The 13,076-nt window shown below is 47.2% G+C and overlaps 1 protein-coding gene across 1 annotated transcript; it reads left to right on the top strand.

Moving 5' to 3' along the window:
• Positions 1 to 482: 482 nt before the first annotated feature.
• alg13 (ALG13 UDP-N-acetylglucosaminyltransferase subunit) lies at positions 483 to 8,658 on the top strand. Its single transcript, XM_044027970.1, is given in 25 exon segments — positions 483 to 660; positions 1,156 to 1,239; positions 1,374 to 1,424; positions 1,496 to 1,542; positions 1,664 to 1,736; positions 1,844 to 1,925; positions 2,061 to 2,226; positions 2,354 to 2,417; positions 2,497 to 2,614; positions 2,745 to 2,809; positions 2,894 to 2,994; positions 3,103 to 3,188; positions 3,341 to 3,608; positions 3,745 to 3,852; positions 4,519 to 4,669; positions 4,832 to 4,997; positions 5,472 to 5,557; positions 5,714 to 5,782; positions 6,564 to 6,693; positions 7,329 to 7,448; positions 7,552 to 7,592; positions 7,669 to 7,780; positions 7,880 to 7,987; positions 8,068 to 8,289; positions 8,292 to 8,658. Coding segments are annotated over 25 exon segments (2,763 nt in total). The 5' UTR covers positions 483 to 540; the 3' UTR covers positions 8,417 to 8,658.
• The last annotated feature ends 4,418 nt before the right edge of the window (positions 8,659 to 13,076 follow it).

Genomic DNA, 13,076 nt, shown 5'->3' with positions numbered 1-13,076 from the left:
CCAATTATTCCAGATGAAGCGCCTATGTTGGGAGAAATTATGTTTGTAAATCAACGACCACGCTAAGAGCATTTGTTTGTGGAATTTTTTTCTATTTTATAAACACACAAAAGTAAATGCAGCTGCACGTGTAAGACGGGATAAACCTTCTGCCTTTGTCAACAGTACTCGACCTTTTTAAGGATCAATCTCTCTGCAGCCACTGATGAAGCTTTTTCTTTGTCTTATCACTAATCAAATGAAAGTTTACAGAAATCTTATCTTTGTTTGGTATGTTACAGACCTGGGAGACGTCGCTTTCTGTCTTCAGATTTAAACACAGTCCAGAAGCTGCGGAAAACAATTCTATTGTTTTGATAGCAACTGGCAATTTATTGATTTTTGTGACGACAGCAGCAGCAGCGTCGTTGAGGCGTCGCGCGCTCATTAGTCTTTATTAGAGTCACGTGTGCAGCGTGTGGGCGGACACACAGAGACACAGGACAGGTGTGGGAGGACAGGTGTGGACACACAGGTGTGGACACGCGCGTATGTGTAAACATGCAGAAAGGTTTGAAAAAGTACTTCGTCAACATGGACGACTATCTGTCCAGTCTGGGCCTGTACCGGAAGATGGTGGCGCGAGACGCGTCCAGTCTGTTCCGAGCTGTCTCCGAGCAGGTGAGAGAGTCACACAGAGAGAGACAGGCAGAGACACACACAGACAGACAGAGACACAGAGATCTAACGGCTACAGCGCTAGTCTGCTGTTACCATGGAAACTGATGAAGTTCACACTTTTTATCTGTGGTACACACACAGAGAAGTACACACATGTTGTTAGTGGTACACTAACAACATGTGTGTACTTCTCTGTGTGTACGTCTATGTGTGTGTGTACTTGTCTGTACTGGTGTGTGTACTTGTGTGTACTGGTTTGTGTCTGTACTGGAGTTGTGTGTGTGTGTGTGTGTGTGTGTGTGTACTGGTGTTTGTCTACTTATGTGTGCTTGTGTATATGTGTGTGTGTTTTTGTACTTGTGTATACTTGTGTGTGTACTTGTGTATATATGTGTGTGTGAGTGTGTACTTGTGTATATGTGTGTGTGTGTTTTCGTACTTGTGTATACTTGTGTGTGTACTTGTGTATATATGTGTGTGTGTACTTGTGTGTAGTTGTACTATTCTCAGAACTACCACCGGAGGATTCGTCAGGATTGTGCAGACTTCATGAGCGTAAACAGATCAAACTTTGAGCCGGTGAGTTTTGCTCATGTTTGGTCGTGACCCCTCGCTCATGTTTGGTCATGTGACCTCATAACGAGACAATCTATGATGTAACCATCCACTGCCTAAAGCTCCGCCCATTTGATGACAGGTGTGTTTTCTCTCAGTTTGTTGAAGGTTCCTTTGAAAAGTATTTGGAGCGTCTGGAGGACCCCAAGGTGAGTAGCTGTGACCTTTGAACTGCTGCTGTGACCTCTGACCTGCTCCTGTGACCTCTGTCTGTTTTCAGGAAACAGTGGGTCAGGTGGAGATCAAGGCTCTGTCTCAGCTCTATAGGTAAGGAACACCAGGTGACCACAGGTGTGATGATGTCATCATGTTACATCACACACTGTGTGTGTGCATGCGTGTGTGTGCGTGTCTCTCTCTCTCTGTGTCTCTCTGCGTGTGTGTGTAGGCGGTGCTTCCACATCTACCGTTACCCGGGGAAACCGGCCACTGTGATCTCTGAGGACAATTTTGTGGACAAGGTGAATGATGAGAACACGCCCCTGCTGTACTCTGAACAGGTCATGTGACCCTAAATGAATGCCGTCATCTGATTGGTCATTGCTGACTGTCAGTTCTCATTGTCTAGGTGATGCTGTGTTGCTCTATCAACGGTCACTATGACATTGTTTATCTCAAGAGTTACCCCGCGTCTGCTGCCCTCTGCCAGGGTGAGAGAGAGAGTGAGAGAGACGTGTGTGTGTGTGTGTGTGTGTGTATATATATATATATATATATATATATATACATATATACATATATACATGCAGTATATAATGTGTGTGTGTGTGTGTGTGTGTGTGTAGCTCTCCTGTATGAGCTGCTCTACACTCAGGTGTTCGGCGTAGAGGAGGCGGAGCTCTGTCAAACCATGGAGGCCTCCAGGATCGGAGGTCGTTGCTATAGAAACAGTCCATCATTAAGTAGTGACATTGACCTCGGCTATGACACACCTGAGGACCGAGGACAGAGGTACACACACACATACACACACCTGAGTACAGAGGTACTGTGTGTATTCATGTCCTCTATAGGGAGGAGGTGGGGTCATTGTCTCTGTCTCGCTCAGACTAGTTCATGTTGTCTCTGTCTCCCTCAGGGAGGAGGTGGAGTCAGTTGGTGCTGTGGACGACAAACACAGATCTATGATGGACGACACAAAGGTGGGCGTAACAAGTCTAATCACACCTGGACCAGGAGACACCAGGTGTGTTGATGTTTGTTTGTTTGTTTGTTGTACAGCCTCCTGCAGAAGCTCCGCCTCCTTCCAGACTGTCTCTGCCATACAAAGTAATCAAGTCTCTGGACAGAGACATTTACAGGAACCTGGAGTTTGACGTGTGGCAGGACACGTGTAAAGGTAAGACGTGAGATACAAGTTACAAACCACTGTTTGTGGTAATCAGAATACTGTTGGTTGTAATCAGATTACTGCTTGTGGTAATCAGATTACTGCTTGTGGTAATCAGATTACTGTGCTTTGTGGACAGAGATGCAGAAGACAGATTACATGGTGTTTGCCGGGAGACAGTACTTCCTGGGAGATAAGTGTCAGGTATGAATGCACCTGTACTCACACACATACACACAGTCGTCTGTTAGCATTAGCATGTAGCATGTGTGTGTATGTGTGTTTCAGGTGCGTCTGGAGCCAAAGGGAAAGTACTACAACGCCTTCATCCAGGAAGTAGGAACACACTCATCAGCTGTTACTGTGTTCATCGAGGAACTGGGAGAGAAGTAAGACACATGTGATGTCTCTGCTACAGTATATGATGTCCCTGCTCTGTCTCTGTGATGTCTCTGCTCTGTTCTGTGATGTCTCTGCTCTGTGATGTCTCTGTCCAGACACCTGGTTCCTCTGACTGATCTAAAACCAGTCAATCCAGTTCCTGCCTGGAACGTTTCAGCTCCATCCAGAAAAGGAGATCTAGGTAAGTTTACTGCACTGTACTTTGTCTCTGTCTCTCAGACTAGTTCACGTTGTCTCCGTCTCTCAGGCTAGTTCACGTTGTCTCTGTCTCTCAGGCTAGTTCACGTTGTCTCCGTCTCTCAGGCTAGTTCACGTTGTCTCCGTCTCCCTCAGATTCAGACTCCCGTGGTCAGCGTCATCATCGCCATCGTTACTTCAGGAAGTCTCGGGGTAACAGTGGGCTGAAGGGGGCAGAGCTTCTGATGCCTCCACCCTCTTCTTTTGGAGGCCCCGCCCCCTCCAGCCTGCCCCCTCGTTTTCAGCCAGCAGGTCATCCCCGCCCCCCTCCTCCTCCATCACCTGGAACCATGACCTATGACCCTTACGCCCCCCCTCACCACCATGTCCCCGCCCCCAGAGCTCCTCGCTACGGAACGACCAGGTGTGACCACATGTGTCACCTGATCAGGTCATGTGACTGACGACTTTTTACAGTGAAACTAAGGATCTTCCCTGTGTGTGTGTGTGTGTGTGTGTGTGTGTGTGTGTGTGTGTGTGTGTGTTGGGATTGTGGTCAGAAGTTCCACACGTTTCCTGAACCGTCACCTGATTGGTCCTCAGCTGACCTACTACCATCCTGGAAGACGCTATTACCATGACTACGATAACTACGCCTTCAGGTCCCGGTAAACCACTCTATGACATCGTCATGCTATAACGATGACATCATTGTGCGTTAAACTATGACATCATCATGTGTTAACTATGATATGCATTATCATCATGCTTTAACTATGACATCATCATGCGTTAACAATGACATCATGCGTTAACAATGACATGCGTTAACGATGACAACATCATGCGTTAACTATGACATTATCGTGCGTTAACAATGACATCATGCGTTAACGATGACAACATCATGCGTTTACTATGACATCATGTGTTAACTATGACATTATCATGCGTTAACTATGACATCATCATGCATTAACAATGACATCATGTGTTAGCTATGACAGCATCATGCGTTTATTATGACATCATGCGTTAACTATGACATGTGTAAACTACGACATCATCATGTGTTAACTATGACATCATGCGTTAACTATGACATCATCATATGTTAACTATGACATAATAATCATGCGGGTTAGGGTTAACTATCATAGTATGACCACTGGGGGCAGCAGACTCAGGTCAGGGTTTGACATCAGCTGATTATTGTTGCACACATGGTAACCGTGGCAACATGGTTGCGAAATCTCATAGATGACATTGTATTGATGCAGCTCAGTCTGAATATGGCGTCCCCTGTGGTGATGTTGGTTGTGTGGTTTGTTCAGGCGGAGCCGCCGTCAGCTCGTCGCCGCGCTCAACAAAGAGTGTCAGTTTGGTTTCCCTGCAGAGACGGGGGAGGAGCCAGCAGATCTAGATGCTGCCATTGCTTATTACCAGCTGGACGACGCCAGCGACGGCGTTTTCCCACCGCTGCCGGTGGGAGAGCATTTGTTTTCCTCATGTTTATGCGATATTTACGTCATGATCAAAATCTAAAAATTAGTGAAGCTTTATTAGTCAAGCTAGTGAAGAGTTTTTACGGTTATTGATGAGGATAATAGTGAAATGAATACGAACTCAGACAGACTCCTTTCACAGGGCTCGGCTATTCCTCCACCCCCAAACATAGGAGCCCCTCCTCCAGGCTCCTCCTATCGAGTTCAGAGAAGCACTGGGCCCCTCCCCTCCACTGCTCTGCCTGGAAATTCCCCTGTGTGTTCGTCAGAGGAAGAGCAAGAGGAAACGAGCACCGTGGAGGAGCATGGTGAGTTTCCAAGTTAACTACGCCTGTACAGAGTTAACCACACATTTACGTATTTAACCACGCATTGTTGTAGTAGCTACAGAACAGGATCATTAAACCTCATAAACCAACAACACATGTTCTGGTCTTTGGATCAGATCTTTGATCCGTGTCGGTTCAAATGCAGTTTGTCTGATTTGTTAATTCATGCGATTAGACAACGTTAACAGCTTTCACTGTTTCACCTCCAGATTAAAATCATTTCACTGGTGAAACACAGCCGGACCTTTATTCTGAAAGAGTCCCAGGAAACCAGTGTTTTACTAACATGACAGTAATGAGATTAGGGACCTTTATTCTGAAAGAGTCACAGGAAACCAGTGTTTTACAAATATGACAGGAATGAGATGGAGAACATTGTAACGTCAATATCAGTAAACAAAGATGGCCGACATGAAAATAAAATGTGTGTGTGTGTGTGTGTGTGTGTGTCAGCTGATTTCTCTGAGGACTTCATCTTCAGTTCTCAGACTGACAGCTTCCAGACTTCAGGTGTTTACACTGCTGACCCCAACAACCAGGTAATACACCTGTCCTGCAGGGTCAGAGGTCACTGTGTTCTTAAGGTTGCCCTGTCATCATCATCATCATCTTCTTCACCATCATCATTTCATGATTTGATGAATCAGCACATTGTTCACCTCTTCTTTGATCAATGTTTTTTTTCTGATTGAAAGAATGAACAGGAAGAAGAAACGAGTGAATCTCCACAGAGACAAGACATGAGCTACAACTACACACAACAGGTACACACACACTCACACACACACAGACATAAACTACAACTACACACAACGGGTACTCACAGAGACATGAACTACAACTACACACAACAGGTACACACACACAGACATGAACTACAACTACACACAACGGTACTCACAGAGACATGAACTACAACTACACACAACAGGTACACATGAACTACAACTACACACAACAGGTACACACACACAGACAACTACAACTACACACAACGGTACTCACAGAGACATGAACTACAACTACACACAACAGGTACACACACATACATGAACTACAACTACACACAACAGGTACACACACATGAACTACAACTCTCAACAGGTACACAGACATGAACTACCTACACACAACAGGTACACACACAGACATGAACTACAACTACACACAACACAACAGGTACACACACACAGACATACACACAAACAGACATGAATTACAACTACACACACACATAGACATGAACTACAACTACACACACAGACATGAACTACACACAACAGGTACACATACACACAGACATACACACACACACACAGGTACACACACAGACATAAACTACAACTACACACACACAGACATGAACTACAACTACACACAGACATGAACTACACACACAACAGGTACACACACAGACATGAACTACAACTACACACACACCGGTTGATGCAGGTACTCACTCATGTTTCTACACCATTTCATGTAACAACTACATTTACTAATATTTATGTATCACTAACGTGTGTATGTCTGTGTGTCTTTCAGGTTGTGAAACCATTAGCCATCATAGATTCTTCACCTTCATCTTCATCATCTTCACCATCATCTCCATCGTCCCATGTTCCTGCAGCTGTTCACCTGTCAACAACTGCACACACACAGACACACTCTGCAGGTACACACACACACATTCTGCACTACACACATTCTGCAGGTAGACACACATACACACTGCAGGTGCACACACACTCTCTGCAGGTACACACACATACACACTGCAGGTACACACACACACACACACACTCTGTAGGTACACACACACACACACTGCAGGTGCACACACTCTCTGCAGGTACACACACATACACACTGCAGGTACACACACACACACACACTCTGCAGGTAGACACACATACACACTTCAGGTACACACAATCTCTCTTGGCAGCCTGTGGCCAAGTGGAAAGGGAACTGGGCTTGTAACCAGAAGGTCGCCTGTTCAAGTCCCCACCAGGTCGAAAGGGCTGAGCAAGGTACCCAACCCCCATTGCTCCCCGGGCGCTACTAGTGCTCCTAATTCTAGGATGGGTCAAAATGCAGAGAATAATTTCCCTAAGGGGATTAATAAAGTATCTAAAATTAAAATTTAAAAAATTAAATACACACACACTCTGTAGGTAGACACACACACTCTGTAGGTAGACACACATACACACTGCAGGTTCGGGCTTAAAGACCCGCGGGTCGGGTCGGTTACAGTTTTCAGGCCTGTTGAGAACTCTAGTGTGTGTGTGTGTGTGTCCTGTTCAGTTGCCATGGCGATTCCTGCTGCCTCTCCCTGGTTGGCTAATGAGCTGGGTGAGCCTCTCTGCACTGTGGTGACTCCACCTCCTTACTCCTACGACCCTAATGGCAGTGACTTACCAAGAGGTCAGAGGTCTCTAAGGTCTAAATGTACAGTTAGACTCTCACTGTGACATCACTAATGTGTGTGTGTGTGTGTGTGTGTGTGCGTGTATGTGTGTGAGCGCAGACTGCAGAGTTCTACAGTATTACTTCAATTTAGGAGTCCAGGTAACACACACACTCTCTCACACACACGTACGCACCCACTCAGCAGGAGTTGCAGTTGACTCCGCCCCCTCTACAGTGGTACCATCAGAGCTGTTGGCAGCAGCAGCAGCAGGCATTTCCACCCTCGCCTGACTCCTCTTACTCCTACCATCACTACTCCCCCTACCTGAGCCAGGACACACTGCACGGTAACTGCCCTGCTCTCTGACTCCTCCCCGCTCCTCTGTCTCCACCCTGCTCCTCTGAATCCTCTCTGCACCTCTGACTCCACCCTCTTCTGTCCACAGGGCCTCCCTCATTGTATCATGAGACCGGTCGCAGCTCCCAACAGCCCTCCTCCTCTTACCCAGAATCCTCTAGGGCTGGAGAGGGACAGACAGACGGACACTGCAGCGGTCAGTGGTGATATCACAGCTGTTTGGACGTGATCTTGATGTTCACTGCCTGATTTGCTCTGTCTCCTTCCCCTCCACAGGCTCTGCCCCATCCATAGATAGCACCGCCCCTTCTGCTCCTCCCAGCTCCACCCCCTCTGCATCTCTTCTGTACCCGGAGCAGACGACCCTCCCTCCTCCCCCGATGCTGCACCTGCCTTACGAAGCTCCATCCATAACCACGTACCTGCCCTCTGCTCCACACCCTGCCCACCTCCCCCACCACTCCTACCACTGCCTCCCCCCCTCCACCCACTGGGGGACCCCCAGACTGGAGGCCACACCCCACGTGTTTACTGCCCCGCCCCCAACCCTGCTCACATGGTCACTTACATCACAGCCCCGCCCCCACACCACTCAGCCACTCATTACATCCCCCCCACGATCTAAGACACACCCCCTTAAAAACTCAGCTCACAGTTAGCATGTAGCTAATGCTAGCAGAAGTTTAAAGTGTTAGCCATTATTTAATCACTTCCTGTTTAAAGTGTTTGAATGTTTAAGTTAATTCAGCCAACCAGACAGAGGGGGCGGGACTTGTCCCTGTTTATGTTAATGAAGGACATATTTATGTTGACGTTTAATGTTCAGGTGTTTGTTTGTGGGAAAATAAAGTTTGTGTTTCACCTGCATATGTGTCTCAGCTGTAGCTCCTCCCACTAAACACACACACACACACACACACACACACACACACACACACACACGGCTTCTTCAAAAGTCCCCTGTCTCACACCTGTCTTATTCCTCTGGACAGACTCAGTGTCTGAAGTTTCCTTCCTTTTTTTCTCCTCCAAACTGGAACATATTGGAGAACAGAGACTTAAACCTGGTCTGAAGAAGTGAAGTGTGAGTGTTTGTCCATCACAGATGTTCAGTGATCAGTGTCCTCTCCCACCCTCACCCTCTCACAAAGTAGCTGTGTATTTGGACTGTCCTGCCAGGACTCTGTCCTTGTACAGCGCGTCGGGGGACGCGGATCCGCCTGCACACCTTCAACACCATGTTCACTGAGCCGCTCCAATGACCTGGTTCTTCTGTGACTCTGTGTGTCACTGATGTTTTCTGATGTGGTTGTGTTTGTAAAAAACTGCTCACACAAAAACATCCACCAACATCTTTACTGACTTTGCCTATAATCTACATGTGAGTACGGAAACACTGTTTTTTGTGTATAATACTAATACACTACTGTGGGGAAATGATGATGTCATCTCATGGCCTTTAGAAAGTTGTCCAAAATTTGACAAAAAAGTCATACTTTAGTGTGTCTGAGCTGAGGTAAGGAACAGTGGATTATGGGTCACTTTATGGTCTGATCTCGCTCGAGAAGCTAATCAGTGTCTTTTAGAAAGATGGTGAAATAGTGAAATAATATCTGGATGTGATCCGAACTTTTCCTCTGACTTCTAAACTAATCTCACCGCTGCTGGCTGAGCCTTTAAAAATGACGTGTCCTGAAAAGTTCATATTTTATATTAACTTTATATAAATTATAAATGTGGGAATTAGCAGGTGGATGATTGAAAATGGCTGAAAATGAAGAAGCTTTACCTTTAACATTTTCATAAACCAATGCCAGGTAATAGTTGACATACGTTCACACAACATTTATATACCTTACTTTTCTATGACCTTTTTAATTCATATAACTATGCATGTAGAACTTTCTAGCAGGCAAAGCTATTTGTCTTTCATTCTATTTATCTGTTCATTGTTGTAACTGGTATCAAAGCACCGTTGCCTTTAAAGTGCCTTTAAGGTGCATCGTCAAAGCCATGTTTTGTTATGTATTGCTTTCGTATGCGCCTTTGTAAATCCATCTATCATCAGAACCTGTACGACTTGTCGGTTTTATAACCTGATTGACTGTCTAACTGACTGTAGTTAGTAGCTAAAAGGATGCTGTCTAACTTCTACCACCAACAAGGTACTGTCTAACTTCCAACTTCTAACTGACTAACTGCTAACTGACGTCTGCTTAACTATGTATGTGGAATAAACCTACAGAAAGACAGTCGAGTTGTGCCCGCCGTACTTGTTCTGGTCACCCTTTCCAGAAGGGAGCATTGAGCTGGGAAGACCAGCCAGCAGAAATCTGGACAGTTATAAAACCGTTGTTGGCAACGTATCAGCGCAGTACGGACAGCCGAGCGGAGGACGACAATCGTGGAGCACCAGGACGCTGGTGAAGCGAATCAGTCGTGAATTACTAAAGAGCTGGAACAGAAGAGCCAACGCAGCCGTGAATAAGGTTGTGCACTTGGAATTCAGAACTCTTCTGGGCGAAGAGCCTCACAGAGGAGAAGCTGGAACAGAAGAGCCAACGCAGCCGTGAATAAGGTTGTGCATAAGGAATTCAGAGTTCTTCTGGGCGAAGAGCCTCACAGAGGATTAAAAGAAGTGCAGCAGCCGTGAATAAGGTTGTGAGGATTGCACAAGGAACAACGAGCTCTTCTGGGCGAAGAGCCTCACAGACTGTGACATTGACACGTCGACAGTTGGGGGCGTTGACATCCGTGTGCCACTCATAGACGTGTCGTTTGCAAAGAACTGAATCCTTTGAACCAAGTCACTGGCAACGAACCAGAGAGTCAAATCCTTTGAACAATTCCAATTCCGGAGTCCAAAGAACACAAAAATGGCAGACGACAAGCCAGACCTGGAAGACCTACAACGGAAGCGATCAAATGCACAGCGGAGCCTAACGACGCGTATAAACTGCCTTAATTTCAAGGCTGGTCGTCTAGGCACAGGAAAATTGTCGCAAGAGTTGGCAGGGTTGGAGAACGACTATGATACTTTCGTCTGCGCCTGCAGTGAATATATCGAAGAACTGGAACAAATAGACTCAACGGACGACAACTGTGAGTTAAGAGACACTCTGACAAAGAGGGACGCCATTGGGCAAAGGTACCATGAGACAATGGAAATGTTGTGGTTTAAGGATGCTGAGCCAGAAATAAGCACCCTTGTGGCACGGTTCAATTTAGCTTTCGACCAGGCCGAGGTACTCGGCAGGAAAAGTGCGCTACAGCAGTGTCAGCAAGAGGCCAGAAGGAAGGGACTGGATCAGGAACTCCAAGAACTCAGAGACGCTGTGTATGTTTGGAAAGACTATCGGCCATACGGGAAAGAAAAGTGGAGACTTCTTTTAACATTGGAAATTAAAAAGGAGGAACTGATGGATGAGTGGTCATGCCGCCGGGATAACAAACGGGGAGATGGGCATACCCGACCAGTAACTCGTGCTAGTACCACCCCACCTGTTCACACCCACTCAGCTATCAGGCAGGGCACCATTGCTGGCACCAGTCCCCCTCATCAACCTCCTCAACAGCCTCAACAACGTAATTATGGACCCACTGCCAGCTTTACTCAGCCTCCAACCCTCACCAGTACACCATGGCCACCGAGGTTTCACACTGCTCCCACCAACACCAGCATGGGACAAAGGGGAACTGTGCCCACCAGCAACTTTGGTACAGTCACAGGGGAAGAAGTCAGCTCTCAGTGGGCCCGACCCAAAGCAAAGATCACACCGATTAGCTTGCCTAAGATGTCTGGGAGCAGGACAGCTGACTGGGAGAGTATCCAGGTGCAAGCGGGTCCCACAGAGTCCATCGAAGAAGAGCAGAAGAGACTGAAGGGTCAAGTGACAGAGTTACAGAAAGTAACGGAAGTCAATGTCAAGAAGGTAGAGGAGCAGAGTAAACTGAGGGCCGAGATGCCTGAGCTGCTGAGCTCTGAAAGGACCCGAACTGCAGAGCTGCAGGCGACATTGGCGCAAAGTCAGGAGAATCTCACTGAGCTTCAGTCCGACTTCTACCAGAAAGAGTCAGAAGAAGAAGAGTCTACTCTGCATCAAGACCTCAAGGCACCAGAAGAGACCCAAACTGCAGAGCTGCAGGAGACCTTGGTGCAAAATCAGGAGAATCTCACTGAGCTTCAGTCTGACTTCTACCAGAAAGAGTCAGAAGAGTCTACTCTGCATCAAGACCTCAAGGCACCAGAAGAAAGACTGAGCTTAGCACAGGAGGACTTGGCTACCAACACCAGCCAACTCCTGCTAACCACACCACTGCTAACTCCAAACCAGACAGGTTTGGAGGCTCAGACAAAGGAACTGAAGAGAAGCCACAGCTCATTGGAGCCAGAGCTCACTGAACAAGAGCAGAAGCACCTGGTGATACCGTCTTTAGAGAGCAGACTTTCTGAGAAAATGCTAACACAGTGGCTTGCGCATGTGAGCAGCCCCAAAAACTATGCCTTCCAGGGAAACCATTTCGAGAAGCTCTTATTGTTCCTGGCGCCTTTCCTGAAAGGCCAAAAGTCATTACTCACAGGAGTAAAGCTTTTGAAGTTCAGCCAGCCAATCCCCATTTACACTTCTGAGAGACCTAGCTACCATGAGAAGCCGGTCGACTGGAGGAGGATCCTTGAGGGAGTGGAGAAGATCCTGAAAGCAAGGGGCTTCTACCTCAAGCCCTGGGTCCGGTCTGGTCAAAGTGGGAGGAAGGACGAGGCAAAGCCTGACCAAATGACTCTCCTTACTAAAGGAGAAGTGGATGTAAAAGCACCAGACCCATTAACTCGTTGGGTCCTACTGAGCCAGATCACTGGATTGTACGACCCCATCGACCTAACAACACCTGTGAAGCAAAAAGGTGTGATTCTCGTGAGGAAGGCCTCCCAGGAGGCTGGCAAGTTCACTAAGGACACTTGGGATGAGTCCCTCTCTGACGAACTCCGGGGGAAAGCAATCGAGCTGTTCAAGGAGTACGCTCGCTTGGGGAGCATCAAGTTCAACAGAAGCCTCACACCCTCCGGCTGGAGGGGCGAGCCCTGGGGAATCACATTCTCTGACGGAAGCTGTGAATCTTACGGCGCCGTACTGTACCTGCGATGGGAAACGTCAGATGGTGTAGTTACCCGGTTGGTGGACTCAAAGGCCAAGTTAACCCCCTTGAACCAGAAAGGCGAAGCTGTCAAAGCTGAAATTTGTGGGGCTGTCTTCGCCACACGCCTGAAGGGATACATGCTGAAGCAT

The sequence above is a fragment of the Solea senegalensis genome, linkage group LG6 (assembly GCF_019176455.1).
Source record: "Solea senegalensis isolate Sse05_10M linkage group LG6, IFAPA_SoseM_1, whole genome shotgun sequence".
Classification (NCBI taxonomy): Eukaryota; Metazoa; Chordata; class Actinopteri; order Pleuronectiformes; family Soleidae; genus Solea; species Solea senegalensis.
This window is presented reverse-complemented; position numbering and strand designations above follow the sequence as displayed.